Source organism: Schistocerca cancellata, chromosome 12, assembly GCF_023864275.1.
Source record: "Schistocerca cancellata isolate TAMUIC-IGC-003103 chromosome 12, iqSchCanc2.1, whole genome shotgun sequence".
NCBI lineage: Eukaryota > Metazoa > Arthropoda > Insecta > Orthoptera > Acrididae > Schistocerca > Schistocerca cancellata.
Window position 1 is genome coordinate 126,264,509 of NC_064637.1, and position 17,260 is coordinate 126,281,768.

The 17,260-nt window shown below is 37.9% G+C and overlaps 1 protein-coding gene across 1 annotated transcript in view; it reads left to right on the forward strand.

Annotated features, from left to right (window-relative positions):
• Nucleotides 1–16,057, forward strand: part of LOC126109514 (DNA (cytosine-5)-methyltransferase 1-like) — a 128,855-nt gene extending 112,798 nt beyond the window's left edge. Inside the window, exons 34-36 of the mRNA XM_049914535.1 lie at nt 6,486–6,711; nt 15,755–15,871; nt 15,962–16,057. Of these exons, the coding sequence (XP_049770492.1) occupies nt 6,486–6,711; nt 15,755–15,871; nt 15,962–16,057 (439 nt within the window). The remainder of the gene's footprint in view (nt 1–6,485; nt 6,712–15,754; nt 15,872–15,961) is intronic.
• Nucleotides 16,058–17,260: the final 1,203 nt, after the last annotated feature.

Below are 17,260 nucleotides of genomic sequence, written 5' to 3' on the forward strand. Positions count from 1 at the left end.
TTTATTCAGGAAAATGCCAAACATGCTAAATGCCATAAAGGTATTAGCAACAATGAGGTAAATACCAATGAAAGAAATCTCAAGCAAATAATGGAAAATCCAGGATGAAATAATGACAATATTATGAGAAGGATATTGGAGATGTTGAATCACAAACAGGCAGAACAAAAAGACTACTAAACGCATAAGCTTTCTGCCAGATTTCCTCCTTCCAAAATAGACAAAACACACACACACACATTCATGCAAACACAGCTAAATACACATGACCACTGTCTCTGGCTGCTGTTTGTTGTACCTGTCTGTGACTCAACATCTCTGCTATATGGTGAGCAGCAATCTATCTTTCACACAGTTATTAGTTTTTTTTTTTTTTCAGTAATAAAAATTTTAGCTATGTGTTGTAGGTACACTGTCCTGTGATTAAATTATTTTTAATTTTTATTTTAATTTTCTAAAGCACAAAGCAATTTTAATTGATTAAGTGTTCAAAAAATGTGCTATTAGCTACTTTCAAATATAGCAGCATCTGTAGCAGATCCACATTCTTTTCAGCTGACAAATTGTTTCTACGTTGTTGCAGTGGTAAAACAAAGTTATTTATTATTTCAGTGGCAATTCCTTTCATGAAAATCTTGTAGGTGCTCCACTCTTCTAGTTCATTAAACATTGTTCTCGTCTTGATGACACTTGAGTCAAATTACATTTGGAAATATTTATTGTTGCTGTGTTAATATATGTATAAGCTGCTTTTGAAGCAAAAAAGGTTCTCAAGCTGGAGCGTAGCAACCACAAATGGATTTTTAGCTGTTACATTTCTCATACGTTTTTAAGGACCTTAGGTGCTTAACACTCTGACATTCTTCCAGTCTCCTACATTTTTCAGTCTGGGTAACATCCCTGCCACTCACTGCAAACGATTATAAGGCTTTGTGGCACTCAGCCCACTTTAGCCTCACTAGTGGGCCAGCACATATTGCTCAGTCTATCTTTCTGGTCTTATATGCTCAACTAAAAATGATCATAGCACTTAGCCTGCTTTTTAGATTGTTTGACAATTGCACTTACCTTGGTTTTCCAGGTCTAATTTAAAAAAAAAAAGTTTTTGGTACTTAGCTTGTTACTGATTTCCACTCTACAGTTTATGTATGGATCTGCTGAAGAGAAATTATAGTTTGTAAACTGAACTCAATTCTTTTGAGGGCTGGATGCATTAGGAGTCAAGGCGACATTGTTATGTCAGTGCTGTGCTGGCATCCGTCCTCCCCACTGTGTTTCCACGAGTATGATGCATCTGAGAACAGTGCATTCCAGTTACTTCCTACTTATTGATTCATATCCTTCTACTAAAGTGTGCAGGAGTGTAAATCTGTGATGTGGCACGTAAGTTGAGTGAACAATCCTACTGTTGTAGAGCAGTACTGAAAGTTCAAAAATGACCAACTCTAGGGGTCATGTGACCTCTAACGAAGTTGTGCTTCGTCAGATTGTGGAGGGGCAAGATGAAAATTCATGAGAAGTGCGCAAAAGTGAACCTGAAATTCATTAGTGACGAAGTTCCGTGGACATGCACCAACTGTTTGCAGTGGGAAACATCAGAACTTGTAAGTACCATAAAGTCAAAAGAAGAAATAATTAAAGTGCTACAAAGTGATATCGGAACTCTCAAAAAAGAGATTCAATCTCTGAAAGAAGAAAACGCAAAGCTAAAATGTGAATTGGCAAACTGCGCATGTGGAAACCCATTACAGAACAAAACAAACAAATGTGAGAACTCTTGTGTGCAAACTCAGTTACTGAGCAAAAAACAAAACCGTGAAAACTTACATGTGCATATTCCGGCAAAAACAGTGGCAGGAAGTGAAATATGTGGTAATTCCATAAACTCCCACGTACAAACTCCATTACTGAGAAGTAACCTGTGTAAACTCGTATGCGCAAATCCCAGTGAAAACAGTGGCGGAAAATGAATCATGTGGTAAATCTATATGCAAATATAACTGGAAAACTGTGACATATAAGAAGAAAGATAAATGTGAAAGCAATCCAGTAAAACAGATCGACAAAAGTGATTTCTTTGTTATTGGCGATTCCATGTTAAAAAATGTAGTGGTTCCGAACTGTAAAGTCGATGTTCGCCCTGGAATCCGACCACAGCAGATTGTGAAACATTTCAACAACATTAGGAACACAGAAAAATCCAACCAAAACAACAATGATTCCAACACAAATTTTAAAGGCGTGATAATTCACGCAGGGACCAACTCTATTAGAAGCAGCAGACAAGAAGAAATCATAAATGATATTTGTAATGTAATTTGGTCAGCCAAAGGTTTGTTTACAAGCTCCAGAATTGTTATAAATGGAAAAAAATTGTAGAATTCCATTTATAACAGTTCTGGAGCTTGTAAACAAACCTTTGGCTGACCAAATTACATTACAAATATCATTTATGATTTCTTCTTGTCTGCTGCTTCTAATAGAGTTGGTCCATATGTGAATTATCACGCCTTAAAAATCCAACCAAAACAACAATGATTCCAACACAAATTTTAAAGGCATGATAATTCACATAGGGACCAACTCTATTAGAAGCAGCAGACAAGAAGAAATCATAAATAATATTTGTAATGTAATTTGGTCAGCCAAAGGTTTGTTTACAAGCTCCAGAATTGTTATAAATGGAATTCTACAAAGAAGATCGGTGAATAACAAGTATATAAAGAAAATAAACACTGGCATCAGAGAACAGTGCGACGAACTTGGTGTTGTATTTGTTGACCCAAATAAATTTCTCGACAACAGATGGCCTGCACCTAAACAGACTAGGTGCAATGACTTTCAGCAAAATGCTCCTGGACTTATGTAAAATTATAAAAAATAAGGATAACTAATACAGTCTGCAGGGGGTGACTATCCAAGAATACCATATGCAAACAAAAAACGCGAGTGTAATCATAATAAAGAAGCAGTTGAATCAACACAGAATGACATTAAAATGAAAAAAAGTTGGAATGCAAATAGTGTTCGCAAAAATTACTTAACAGTTGTTCACCAAAATATATGTTCCCTAGCAAATAAGACCCAACAGCTAGAAGTGGAGCTGGAGTCTACTGAGTGCTCAGTTGTTTGTCTTACAGAGCATTGGTGCAATGAGGCTGAAATTAATCAGTCTTTCAGTCTTATAATTTAGTGTGTGCATACTGTGGGCCTTCTATGAAGTGTGGAGGGTGTTGTATTTATGTAAAACAAAATTATCAGTATAAGACCAGAAGCGATTTAGGTGTAATCAGTGAAGAGCAACATTTTGAACTGGCAGCAGTTGAAATCAGGGGCCAATACAGGTGTAGGAATTTCATTATCTTATGTATATACAGATCTCCTAGTGGAGACTTTAACATCTTTTTCTCCAAACTTAATCATGTTCTTGACAAGATATCCACTCCAAAGAACCACATTCTCATATGTGGAGACCTAAATGTAGATAAACTGAATCCTGATGCTACATGGGACTCATTACTAAGTCTTGCTCAAAGTTTCAATCTAGTTCCAATGGTTAACAGAGCAACAAGAATAACAAAGTACTCAAAGACAGCTGTTGATCAGGTATTAACAGATTTAGGCAAAGAATACTGTGAGGTGGTGGTAGCAGAGCTAGGATTATCAGAACACGCAGGTCAAATCATTAACATAAGAGTGGCTCCAGAAGAAACAGAGAAAATGCATATTTACAGATGAATTTTTTTCTAAACAAAATAGATATGAGTTTGCCAAACAGATAGCAGAACAAACATGGGACTCAGTATACTCAGAGGTAAATGCAAATGAAAAATTCATAAATTTCATGACGTTTAAATTAAATTTTGAAGAAACATTTCCTAAAGTGTTATGTACATAATCAACAGCAGGAAAAAACAAGTGGGTCACAAAAGGCATCAAAAAAATCATCTGAAACACTAAAGTACCTGAGCTCCATTAAACACAGCCAAACTAATCCTGCTTTCTCACTCTTTTATAAAAGATACAGGAAAACATATAGGAAAATATTGCTTGCAGCTGAAAACAAAAATAAGGCAGTATGGAAGATTGTAAAGCAGGAAACTGGTACCAGGAAAATGAATCTGTCAAACTTGAAAATCAAAGAGGAAGGTACTCTAATAAAAGACCCAATATATTTGGCAAACTATATAAATGATTATTTTAGTAGCATAGGAATAAAATTACAGGAAAATTTTCTAATGGCCCCTCAGGTCAAAAAGCAAAATAATGGTGTATCACACTCAATGGTGTTATTTCTTACAACACAAGAAGAAGTCTACAAAGCAGTCAACAAACTGAAAAACAAAAACTTAGCTGGTCTGGATGAAGTCTCCATTTTTATAATTAAGGACTGTATCAAGAGCCTACTTCCACCTTCAGTTGATATTATAAATCAATCTTTCAAGCATGGCTACTTTCCAGACTATTTAAAATATGCTAAATTACTACCTCTCTTCAAAAAAGATGATGCAGGAAAAATTTAAAATTACAGGGCAATTTCTCTACTCTCATGCTTTACAAAAATATTAGAAACTATTATGAAAGATAGGCTAATGAATTATTTAAATAAATACAACTTACTGTCTGTTGATCAGTTTGGATTTCGATCAGGGAAAAGCACTGAATCAGCAACAGCACACCTCACAAAACACATTCTAGAAGCATTAGATAAAGGGAACTACAAAACAGGTATATTTCTTGATCTAACTAAAGTGTTTGATACAGTAGACCACAACATATTGTTAAATAAGTTAGATGAAATGGGAATAAGAGGACTTGTGAAAAAGTGGTTCCAGTTGTATCTAAAAAATAGAAGACAGATAACTGAAATCTCACATATTTCAAGGTGCTCACACTATATTGTAAGGTATACTTCAGACCCAAATTATGTAAATATAGGTGTCCCACATGGTAGTGCCCCATTTATATAAATGACTTCCCACAGAGCATCAAGCATGGACAAACAATATTGTTTGCCGATGACTCAAATGTTCTAATCAGTGACAAATCACCAGATGCACTGAAACACTGAATAAAAAAAGCCGAACAAACACTAAAAACTGTACATGAGTGGGTATCCAATTAAAAAAAAAATGCTGTTAACTTCTGTGTCTGCAAAAAACCACATTATAACAACTTTAAGTTAAATGCTGAAACTATAGAATGTGTAGACTACACAAAATTTCTTGGTATGCATGTTGACAGTCAGTTAAAGTGGGAAGAACGTATTAAAATACTTAGTAACAGAATCGCTACAGCATGCTATGCTCTTAGAATTCTGACTGCAGTGTGTGATACTACATGTGTCAGATCTGTATATTTTTCTTATATCCACTCTGTTATTACCTAGATGGAATAATATTTTGGGGGGGTCAACAGTAAAAATATTCAAATAGCCAAATTTCAGAAAAGAGCAATTCATATAATAACCAAGAGTGGCAGTAGGGCTCACTGCCTTGAACATTTCTAAAAACTGGAAATCCTAACTTTCCCCTGTGAATACATTTTTCAAAGTATTATCTATGTAACAAAAATACTGACTGCTATGTTAAAAATTCTTTAGTACACAGCTATGAAACCAGAAACCAATACAATCTGCATCTAGAGAGGAAAAATAAAGTTAAAACTCAGCAGGGCTTGTTGTACAATGCCATTAAATTATATAATAAATTACCCCAAAATATAAAAGAGATTGACACAATTGGACAGTTCAAAACAAACCAAAAAAATTTTTATCAAATAAAAGTTATTACACAGTAACGGACTATCTGAATTAAAACAGGTAGTGTAATTAAAGTAGCCTGCATTATAATACATGACTAAATAATTATAATATGAAATCCAGAATTGTTCAGTACTATAAGAAAATTACATAAGGATATAAAACTAATGTAATGGATATAATAGAGGGAAACATTCCACGTGGGAAAAATATATCTAAAAACAAAGATGATGTGACTTACCAAACGAAAGTGCTGGCAGGTCGATAGACACACAAACAAACACAAACATACACACAAAATTCAAGCTTTCGCAACCAACGTTTGCTTCATCAGGAAAGAGGGAAGGAGAGGGAAAGACGAAAGGATGTGGGTTTTAAGGGAGAGGGTAAGGAGCCATTCCAATCCCGGGAGCGGAAAGACTTACCTTAGGGGGAAAAACGACAGGTATACACTCGCACACACACCCATATCCAACTGCACATACACAGACACAAGCAGTCTGCTTGGGAATTTGTGATAGGCTATTGTACTGTGCAGTGAAAAGTTCAACTTGATTTATATAATGAAACATTGCGTGTGTGTGTGTGTGTGTGTGTGTGTGTGTGTGTGTGTGTGTGTGTGTGTGTGTGAATGCGCACGTGGAGGCACACATATGAAAAATAATAAAATTGATTTATAAGTAGTTTATTAAGTTTTAGTCCAAAATATTCCTTTTACTTGCAGCATATATACCAACTATGACCCAAGAAGTGGACAGATGCGTGGTGTTTGTCCTTGTGCTGAAGGCAAGGAATGTGATCCTACATACAAGCAGAATAACACACTTATCCCTTGGTCTTATGTTCACACTGCCTATGATCACAACAACTGGCAAGGGAGGTTTGGCCGTGTAAACTGGAATGGTTTCTTCAGCACAATAACAACAAATCCAGATCCATCAGGAATACAGGTATTATACACATTTTGAACTTCAGTAAACATTTTATTTCGTTTATTTGTTTGTGTGCTTTGACTGATATTTTTTCATTTACAGGGTGTTTCAAAAATGACTGGTATATTTGAAACGGCAATAAAAACTAAACGAGCAGCGATAGAAATACACCGTTTGTTGCAATATGCTTGGGACAACAGTACATTTTCAGGCAGACAAACTTTCAAAATTACAGTAGTTACAATTTTCAACAACAGATGGCGCTGCGATCTGGGAAACTCTATAGTACGATATTTTCCACATATCCACCATGCGTAGCAATAATATGGCATAGTCTCTGAATGAAATTACCCGAAACCTTTGACAACGTGTCTGGCGGAATGGCTTCACATGCAGATGAGATGTACTGCTTCAGCTGTTCAATTGTTTCTGGATTCTGGCGGTACACATGGTCTTTCAAGTGTCCCCACAGAAAGAAGTCACAGGGGTTCATGTCTGGCGAATAGGGAGGCCAATCCACGCCGCCTCCTGTATGTTTCGGATAGCCCAAAGCAATCACACGATCATCGAAATATTCATTCAGGAAATTAAAGACGTCGGCCATGCGATGTGGCCGGGCACCATCTTGCATAAACCACGAGGTGTTCGCAGTGTCGTCTAAGGCAGTTTGTACCGCCACAAATTCACGAACAATGTCCAGATAGCATGATGCAGTAATCGTTTCGGATCTGAAAAATGGGCCAATGATTCCTTTGGAAGAAATAGCGGCCCAGACCAGTACTTTTTGAGGATGCAGGGACGATGGGACTGCAACATGGGGCTTTTCGGTTCCCCATATGCGCCAGTTCTGTTTATTGACGAAGTCATCCAGGTAAAAATAAGCTTCGTCAGTAAACCAAATGCTGCCCACATGCATATCGCCATCATCAATTCTGTGCACTATATCGTTAGCCAATGTCTCTCGTGTAGCAATGGTAGCAGCGCTGAGGGGTTGCCGCGTTTGAATTTTGTATGGATAGAGGTGTAAACTCTGGCGCATGAGACAATACATGGACGTTGGCGTCATTTGGACCGCAGCTGCAACACGGCGAATGGAAACCCGAGGCCGCTGTTGGATCACCTGCTGCACTAGCTGTGCGTTGCCCTCTGTGGTTGCCATACGCGGTCGCTCTACCTTTCCAGCACGTTCATCTGTCACGTTCCCAGTCCGTTGAAATTTTTCAAACAGATCCTTTATTGTATCGCTTTTCAGTCCTTTGGTTACATTAAACCTCCGTTGAAAACTTCGTCTTTTTGCAACAACACTGTAGGCGGTGGAATTCCAACACCAGAAAAATCCTCTGTTCTAAGGAATAAACCATGTTGTCTACAGCACACTTGCACGTTGTGAACAGCACACGCTTACAGCAGAAAGACGACGTACAGAATGGCGCACCCACAGACTGCGTTGTCTTCTATATCTTTCACATCACTTGCAGCGCCATCTGTTGTTGAAAATTGTAACTACTGTAATTTCGAAAGTTTGTCCGCGTGAAAATGTACTGTTGTCCCAAGCATATTGCAACAAACGGTGTATTTCTATCGCTGCTCGTTTAGTTTTTATTGCCGTTTCAAATATACCGGTCATTTTTGAAACACCCTGTATCATAACCATAAAAATCAACATAGATGGTATTTTCGCTCTGTCAAGTTAGCTCAAGATGGTCAGTAGCAACAGTTTTCAAGTTCCGATTAAGCTTTTGGTACATAAAGAAAAAGCATTGAAATCCAGTCAAAATTCATATAAATAATACTAGAATTTTTAATAAGTGTGCATAATGTGTTCATGTGCCATACTCGGGATATTATGTGACATTTCATGGAGAAGATAATTAATGTAAGCCTGGTATAAATGTACAGAATCAGATCTACAGGGCTGATGATCTAATTAGTCATCCATCTGCTGCAACTATCAATCTATTTAGACAGATTTCATTATTTAAGTTTGTTTCATCTTGTAATATGCATCTGCAGCCTCTATAGATTCTTAAGTGGTGTCATTTTCAGTTTTTAGCTGTAACTGTTTTCATTGTACTATTGCAGTTTCGGCTTATGTACCATTATCAGTTACATGCAAAGAAATAATATAATATACTAAGAAAAAATTATATAAAAATAACAGTTTGTACACACACACACACACACATTCACACACACACACACACACACACACACACACACACATGCAGCTACATTATGCTGGTTAAACACACAGTACCAGGACTGCAGTTCTGCAGCCATCAGAGCCCATTCACTTCAACTGGCCCTCCTCTGTCCAACATGTGACCTCCTTCAACTGTGACCACCACCCCTCTTAAAGTGGCATTCTACACCCACCCATTCTGCACATCTGGACCATCACTGTGCCACTTCCACTCTCAACCCCTTGCCACATCAGTCGAGGATATCGTTGTGGAAGACCCACTTACCCAGCTCATTCTAGTCCTCTCGCATCAAAGGCCTATCCTGTTGCATCAGGGGCAGGGCCACCTCTGAAAGCAGCAATGTCATACCCCATCAATGGAAAAAGTTATGAGACTGAGTTAATAAAAAAGTAAAGAAATGTTGAGATGATGGTTTTAATGCTTCATGTCTTCAACATAGTCTGCCCACACTTCCCTACAATGCACAGAATGTACATACAACTATGAGAAACACTCAGAAAAGGCCTTCTTTGTGATCTTGTTCAATTTGCCCATCAAATTGGCTTGAGTGTTGGTTATGTCATCAGAGCATTAATCATTCATGTGAATTTCTGCACTATATTGTTTTGTGCATGGTTTGTTGCAATAACACTATGTTTTAAATGATTATGGAAAATCTCATGTAAAGATGTGAAACAAATACTACCAAAGAGATAGAGGAGCTGGCCAGCACTTATCTCAGCTCAGTACAGCCGATAGATACACAAAACAGAACAGAAAATTTTTATCCTAGCTTTTGAAACTTTGTTCCTTCCTCAGGGAGGAGAGAGGGGAAAAAAGGGGAAGAAGGGAAAGTGGATTCAGTTACTCACAACCCAGGTTATGAAGCAACAGGGGAAAGGTAAACAGGGAGGGTAGCAAAGATGGAGGCATGGGTGTCAGAGGGTAGCCAAAGATATTCTACTGTAAGTACCTTGCCAGCTTCAAACTAAAGAGGATGCATACAGAAGTAAAGAGGTATATAGGTTGCCAACCTCTTCATGGGCCACATGGAAGAGGCTTTCCTGAAGACCCAACAGCTGCTTCCCCTGGCCTGGTATAGGTTTATAGATGACATCTTTGTGGTCTGGACTCATGATGAAGAAACACTCCTTAATTTCCTCCATAACCTCAACTCCTTTTCGAATCTGAATTTCACCCGTTCCTTCTCCAGAACCCAAGCCACCTTCCTGGATGTTGACCTTCATCTTGTTGAAGCTTACATCCACACCTCTGTCCACATCAAACCCACAAACAAACAACAGTACCTTCACTTTGATAGCTGCCATCCATTCCACATCAAACGCTCCCTTCCCTACAGCCTAGGTATTCGTGGCAAACGTATCTGCTCCAGTGACGAATCCCTCAACAATTACACCAATAACCTGACCAGTGCTTTCCTCTCCCACAACTATCCTGCAGACCTTGTCCACAAACAGATGTCCCCGTCCAACAACAATATTCCTACCCCCAGACAACACAGAATTATCCCCCTTGTCACACAATATTATCCTGGCCTCGAATACATTAACAAATTACTCCACCAGGGATATGACTTTCGCAAGTCAAGCCCTGAAATGAGATCATCCCTTGACAACATTTTCCCCACACCACCCAGAGTTGCCTTTCGTCACCCCTCTAACCTCTGTAACATCCTTGTCAAACCCTACAATATTCCCAGACCACCCTCTCTACCCAGCGGTTCCTACCCCTGTTACTGACCCCGCTGGAAAACCTGCCCCATGCATCCCCCCACAACCACCTACTCCAGCCCCGCTACTGGTAAAACATACACAATTCAAGGCAGGGCCACATGTGATACAACACATGTCATTTATCAGCTGACATACCTGCACTGCACAGCCTTTTACATTGGTACGACGACAACTAAACTGGCTAAGCACGTGAATGGGCACAGACGAACTGTCTGCTTAGGAGATGTCCACTATCCAGTAGCAGAGCATGCCCTCCAGCATAATTCTAGGGACATGTCTGCTTGTGTCTGTGTATGTGCGAGTGTATACCTGTCCTTTTTTCCCCCTAAGGTAAGTCTTTCTGCTCCCGGGATTGGAATGACTCCTTACCCTCTCCCTTAAAACCCATATCCTTTCGTCTTTCCCTCTCCTTCCCTCTGCTTCCCTCTTTCCTGATGAAGCATCCGTTTGTTGCGAAAGCTTGAATTTTGTGGGTATGTTTGTGTTTGTTTGTGTGTCTATCGACCTGCCAGCACTGTCGTTTGGTAAGTCACATCGTCTTTGTTTTTAGATATATTTTTCCCACGTGGAATGTTTCCCTCTATTATATTTATTTTCTTATTTATGTATAGTGTAGTTTTTTCCTGTAAAATGTAAATAGTTTTTGATTTCAGATGTTTCGTCTCTCTCGTAGGAGAACACTAGTAGGAAAAAATACCAGGACATTGTGTAACTTTTCAGTGTGCCACAAAAACAACACAATAAAGCTTGAGAAGACACAAACTCACAAAATCCATTTCGGTAATAGGACTGAACTCGACCAGAGTAGGTTGTAACTCCCAGTGTTAGCAGACGCTTCCTAAATCCCCTGTCTCTGCACAAGTGCAGGGTGCAGCATATTCAGAAATGTAGAACTCCACATTCAGCACAGACACACTTGAATCATGGTTGGTTGCTGATTTGCACACAAGTACAAAAGGTACCCACACTTCAAGTGGTTGATTTTGACCAATAAGTCACTCATGTAAAACCACCTTTATGAGCAAGTTAACTCGTCATGCTCCGTTTTTTCATCCCCCAGCCAATGAGGACTTGTTTAAGCATGGCCCCTGGGGTTTCCTGAAGCACTGTTGACATGTTTATGTGTCCTATACCACTAACTTCACATGGCTGTAGACAAGTTACTTCATACCATGGTGAATAAAAAGGTTTTGAATATTTATCATATGACATATGTGCCTCTTTATATGCTATAATTTGCAAAAGACCTTGTTTTGATATCTTGAACTGTTTATGAAATAATACAGTTGTTATAACTACATGATTCCCAATTCACAGGGACAGAAATGGGTGCATCGACTGTCCGTCAAATATAAAAATCAATAATTTGAAAGATAAATGACATATTGTTCTACTCTCAATTTTAAATAAAATTTCATTTGATGCAGTAGAGTAACTATGATGTACAAGTATAATGAAAAGAAATTCAGTCCTTTTTTGAGTAAAACTATCAGACTAAAAGATGGGCAAAAATCAGATGTTTTCAGCAAATAATTTTCTTAAAATTGAATGATAAGTATTTCATAGCAGCCAGGAAGTCCTTATGGACAGAACTGGGCACACTGCATGCAATTGTCCATCACGTATAAAAATCAACAATTTGAGAATGAATTGAGATATCATTTTGCTCTCAGTTTTAAGTAAAATTTTGATATCTTATTTATGTTTTATACATTGAAGTGTATGAGATAAAATCAACCACACACAATGTTAATGCTCTGTACTTTTACATCTGTAAACTCTTTAAAGTAGTGTACATGTTTTACTTAACTTGCTGCAGTGCAAAACTGTGGAATAATGAAAAGAAATTGAGTCCTATTGAGCAAAGATATTGGACTGTAAGATGTACAAAACTCAATTTTTCTCAGTGAACAGTTTTCTTAAAATCAGATGATAAGTATTTCATTGTGGCCAGAACATCACCTCTCATCACAGGTATCAGTATTTAATAAGTAGCATCACCACAACATAGCTACACTCAGCTTGGAACGCAGAGAGCACACCTGTAGCATTGAAAGGCTTCTGAGCAGAAATATACTCCCTAATTGTTTGTGGTACGAAAGCAAACAACCTTGAAATGTCCTATTCAGTAATTGTTTGCCATTCATGAAACATATGCTGGATCAACACTTCATGAAGATTGGTGGCTGGAGGCTGCTAAGAACATACACTGTCAGAAAAAAAAAAATTAGTCTCCCATTTAGAGGTTTCCAATTCACTCAAGATTTATTGTTGCAACAGTGTGTATTATGGAGTGCATGAAATCAGTTACAGATCAATAGCACAAGTGGTTCTGAGATACCAGGTATCAGCCTATACTGAAAAATCCATATGAGTGCTCCTTCATGTCATCCACAGTGATCACTCAACATCTGACATAGCTCCCACCTTCCCCCACCTCCCTTATATACCCTACCAGGGCTGGTGAAAATACTAAACATGAACAACAGTAATGCAATGTGGTGGCCACTCTAGCTGTCAGAGAGAGATGCAGCTGTAATAATCTACATGTCAGCTGATGGTGTCAACATTTATGAAGTTACAGTGACATCTGGCCGTGTCTTGCGGGTGCTTCCTTGCCTGTCAGGCAGATTTTTTACAAGCTTGAGTCCCATGTCCAGTAGTCTGTAAAAATGTACTTTCCCTTGTTATTTTCATTCTTGGTGGATCAATTTATTGGAGTGATATCAATAAAATCTCAATGTTTCCTTAAATTGATGGGAAACAAATTTTTGTGCAATATGCTAGGTGTAGAAGTATGAAACCAGAATTCCCCTATAGATGGTGCTAACCGTCAGTGTAGGCCCCATCTGCAGTGCCATTTTCTTTCTCTAATGGCTGATGATGAATGTCAACACACAGTAACCCAAGTTCCGTGCACTGGTATCTGTTTCAAAACTGTAAACATGTTGAGTTTTGTGCCTACCAACAATGATCTGCGGACAGCATTGATTTTCTGTTATCATTTGAAGGAAACTGGTGCAGAATTGCATCAAATTCTTGGCAAAGCTTTCAGTGAACATGCTCTGGGGGAAAGCACGATGTTTCAAGTGGTTCAAAAAATTCAAAAGAGGCGATTTTGATGCAAGAATTGTTGAGCATGGGAAACAACTGAAAAAGTTCAAAGACAATGAATTGCAAGCTTTATTGGATGGAGGTGATACTCTAACTCAACAGGAACTTGTGGAACAATTGAATGTGATGCAGAAATCTGTTTCTCTTCACCGGAGAGGTGGGAGAAATATATAAATAGCAATGGAGATTATTTTGAATAAAATATCGTTTATCAGTTTCAAACAACAGGTGTGTAATTACTGCAAAAAAAAATGCTAGTTTCATACTTTTACAGCTGGTAAAATTGGAGGCTCTTTTATATGTCATTTACTCTAACACAAAGCTGTCATTAGCCAAAAATTGTTCTGAACATCATGGTGCTGTACTAGGCATTGTCCTGTTGCCTTCCTCCAGATTTTGAAATTCCAGTTATAGGCGGATATGACAGTTTAATGAGAACTTTGAACCCTGGTTCACCTTGGCATTTTTCACATCAACAAACATTTCAGAGGTGAAAGAAGTGATAAGAGACACTAAAATCCTAGTACTGACCAGCAACCAAAGTTGAGACTTCTGGACTCATATTGTGGCACTAGCCACTGAGTCATATTTACAGTTACTCTTACAATGCTAAAACTCCATGTATTCTGATATACACACAGGAGGAAGGAGTTGGGGATACCTCCTAATATCAAGTGAAGGCTCATTTCACCTGCCATAGTGCAGCAACTCTATGTGGCATGGACTGAACAAGTTGTTGGAAGTTCCATGCTGAAATTCTGAGCCATGTTGCCCCTACAGTTGTCCATAATTGTGAAAGTGTAGCTGGAGCAGAATTTTGTGCACAAACTGACCTCTTGATTATATCCTATAAATGGGATTCATGTCAGGTGATCTGGGTTGCCAAATCACTCACTTGAATTGTCCAGAATGTTCTTCAAAGCAATCACTATAATTGTGGCCCAATGACATGGTGGTTTGTCATCCATAAAAATTCCGTCATTGTTTGGGAACACTGAAGTCCACAAATGACAGTAAAAGGTTTCCAAGTAGCTGAAGTATCAATGATTGGTTCAGTTGGACAAGAGAACCCAGTTCATTCCATGTAAACACAGCCCACACCATTATGGAGCCAATACCAGCTTCACAGCACCTTGTTGACAGCTTGGATACAGGTCTTCACAGTGTCTGCTCCCAGGAGAGGCACCGCAGGTGACGTTGTGCTGTTAGCAGGGCACTCTCATTGGCCATTTGCTGCTGTAGCCCAGTAATGTCTAATTTTGCCACACTGTCCTAAAGGATAATTTGTCATATGTCCCACACTTACTTCTCTATATCTTCACACAATGTTGCTTGTTTGTCATATGATAACTCTACACAAATGTCGCTACTCTCAGTCATTAAGTGATCATCATCGGCCACTGTATTTTCTGTGTTGAGAAGTAATGCCTGAAATTTAGTATTCTAGGCCCACTCCTGACACTGTGGATTGAGTTCTCTAATGATTTCTGAAATGGAATGTCCCCTACATCTAGCTCCAACTACCATTCCTCGCAACTACCATTCCTCACTCAGAGTCTGTTAACTCCTGTTGTGTGACCATAATCATATTGGAAACTATTTCACATGAATCACCTTAGTACAAATGATAGCTTCACCAGTGCACTTCCCTTGTATACCTAGTGTACATTATACTACAGCCATCTGTATATGTGCATATCATTATCCCTTGACTTTGATCACTTCAGTTTTAACAAGGAAGTGGCTAGATGTGTAAAACAATTGTTTTTAATTTCTGAGGATTATTTGTTTTCTGTTTTATATATGTATCACCTGTATATCAACTCCAGGCTGAACCTCCAGCTCTTTTGAAGTATTTATTTCTTGTGTTGTGTAGGTTAAGCTGTTGTTGCTTCACATGTATGATTCAGAACAATATTTCGTGTTCAGCACCTAACATAATCACAACATAGATCAAATATTGTCCTATCATGCAATTAAATCCGTCTATTGCACATTAACAATTTTCAGGGTCGAGTTCTTCATCCAAAACAGCCAAGAATAATGAGTGTTAGAGAATTTGCAAGAGTGCAGGGCTTCCCTGATAGTTTTATTTTCTGTGGATCAATGGCAGATAAGTACCGTCAGGTAAGAAGCTAACGCAAGTTCCAATGTGTGTGTGTGTCTGGATGCAAAGGTGCGTGCTCATGGTTTGAAGCATATACCTTTGTATTTCAGGTTGGAAATGCTGTTCCACCACCACTGAGTGCTGCTGTTGGCCATGAAATAGCAAAATGCTTGGTAATTCACACAGCAAGACAGTGCAGCAAATGAACAAGACTATTATAAATCTAATTACTTTTTTGCTTTAGGTGTGACAGTGATAATAAAACACTATGCCATTAAAGATGACACAAGATAGACCAGGCAAGGATTTGCAAAGGAACTGTCAATGCAGTTTTCAAGTGTAAAATTGCAGCATTTATGTAAATCATTAAGAAAGGAAGATATTACACATTTATAGAAAGTGTGAATAGTAAGGTGTACTTTCTTTCCTTCCTGTATATTACAAAGTTTTCATTTTGTGTCTCTCAGAACTCTGGTAAAATATTTAATCTCAGGATATCAAGCTCTGTTCTGAACTTCAGATAAGAATTCAAACTCCATGTGGAAGTTATTTTATTATTTATGCCATGTGCTAATGGGGTATTTAAACTGAATTTTTGTCATTGCACATGTTTGGAAAATGTTTGGTTGCTTAAAACAGTTTTTTTCCTTGTGATCAACACCTGTCAGTATCACAACATATATTAAATAAAATTACGGTATTTTTGATATCTCACGTAATTTGTTTACAACTATATGTAAAATTATAGGAGAGTGCTAATAGTTTTCTGACAGTATCAGTTATGTCATTTTGATATCTCATATAATGTGATTAGCAATATATGTAAAATTGTAGGATAGCACTAATAGTTTACTGACATCATCAGTTAATTCTTTTTGATATCTCATGTAATTTGGTTAACACTATTTGTAAAATTATAGGACAGTGCTAGTAGTTTACTGAACTGTCAGTTAAGTCACTGTAGAACTTCTGTAACTTGTATAGATATTTTCTACCAATACATTTCTGTGATGTTTTGTCTTTAATAAATGAAAACTAGACATAAATAAGAACAGTTTCTGATTAGAATTAGACTTATTGCCCCTCACATCAGTTTCCTTATAATTACTTTTGAGGTAAATGTGTATATGAATCAGCTAATAAGAGATTTGTGGTAACGCATGAAGCTGAAACTTTTTTAAGCAAATCTGACTGTTCCAAGCTTTTTTCCATGTGCATCTTTCAACTGCATATTCTCATTTTTACAACAGTTACGTATGAAATGGTTATGTAGGAGTGCAAGTAGTTGGTAATATATGTGTATGGTGTCTGTTCTTTTGGATATATCTGCAAGAACAAACACCATGGTGGATCATTACAGCCATGAAGATTGAAATTTCAATGGTTTACAAACATCAGTTGTGTATGAT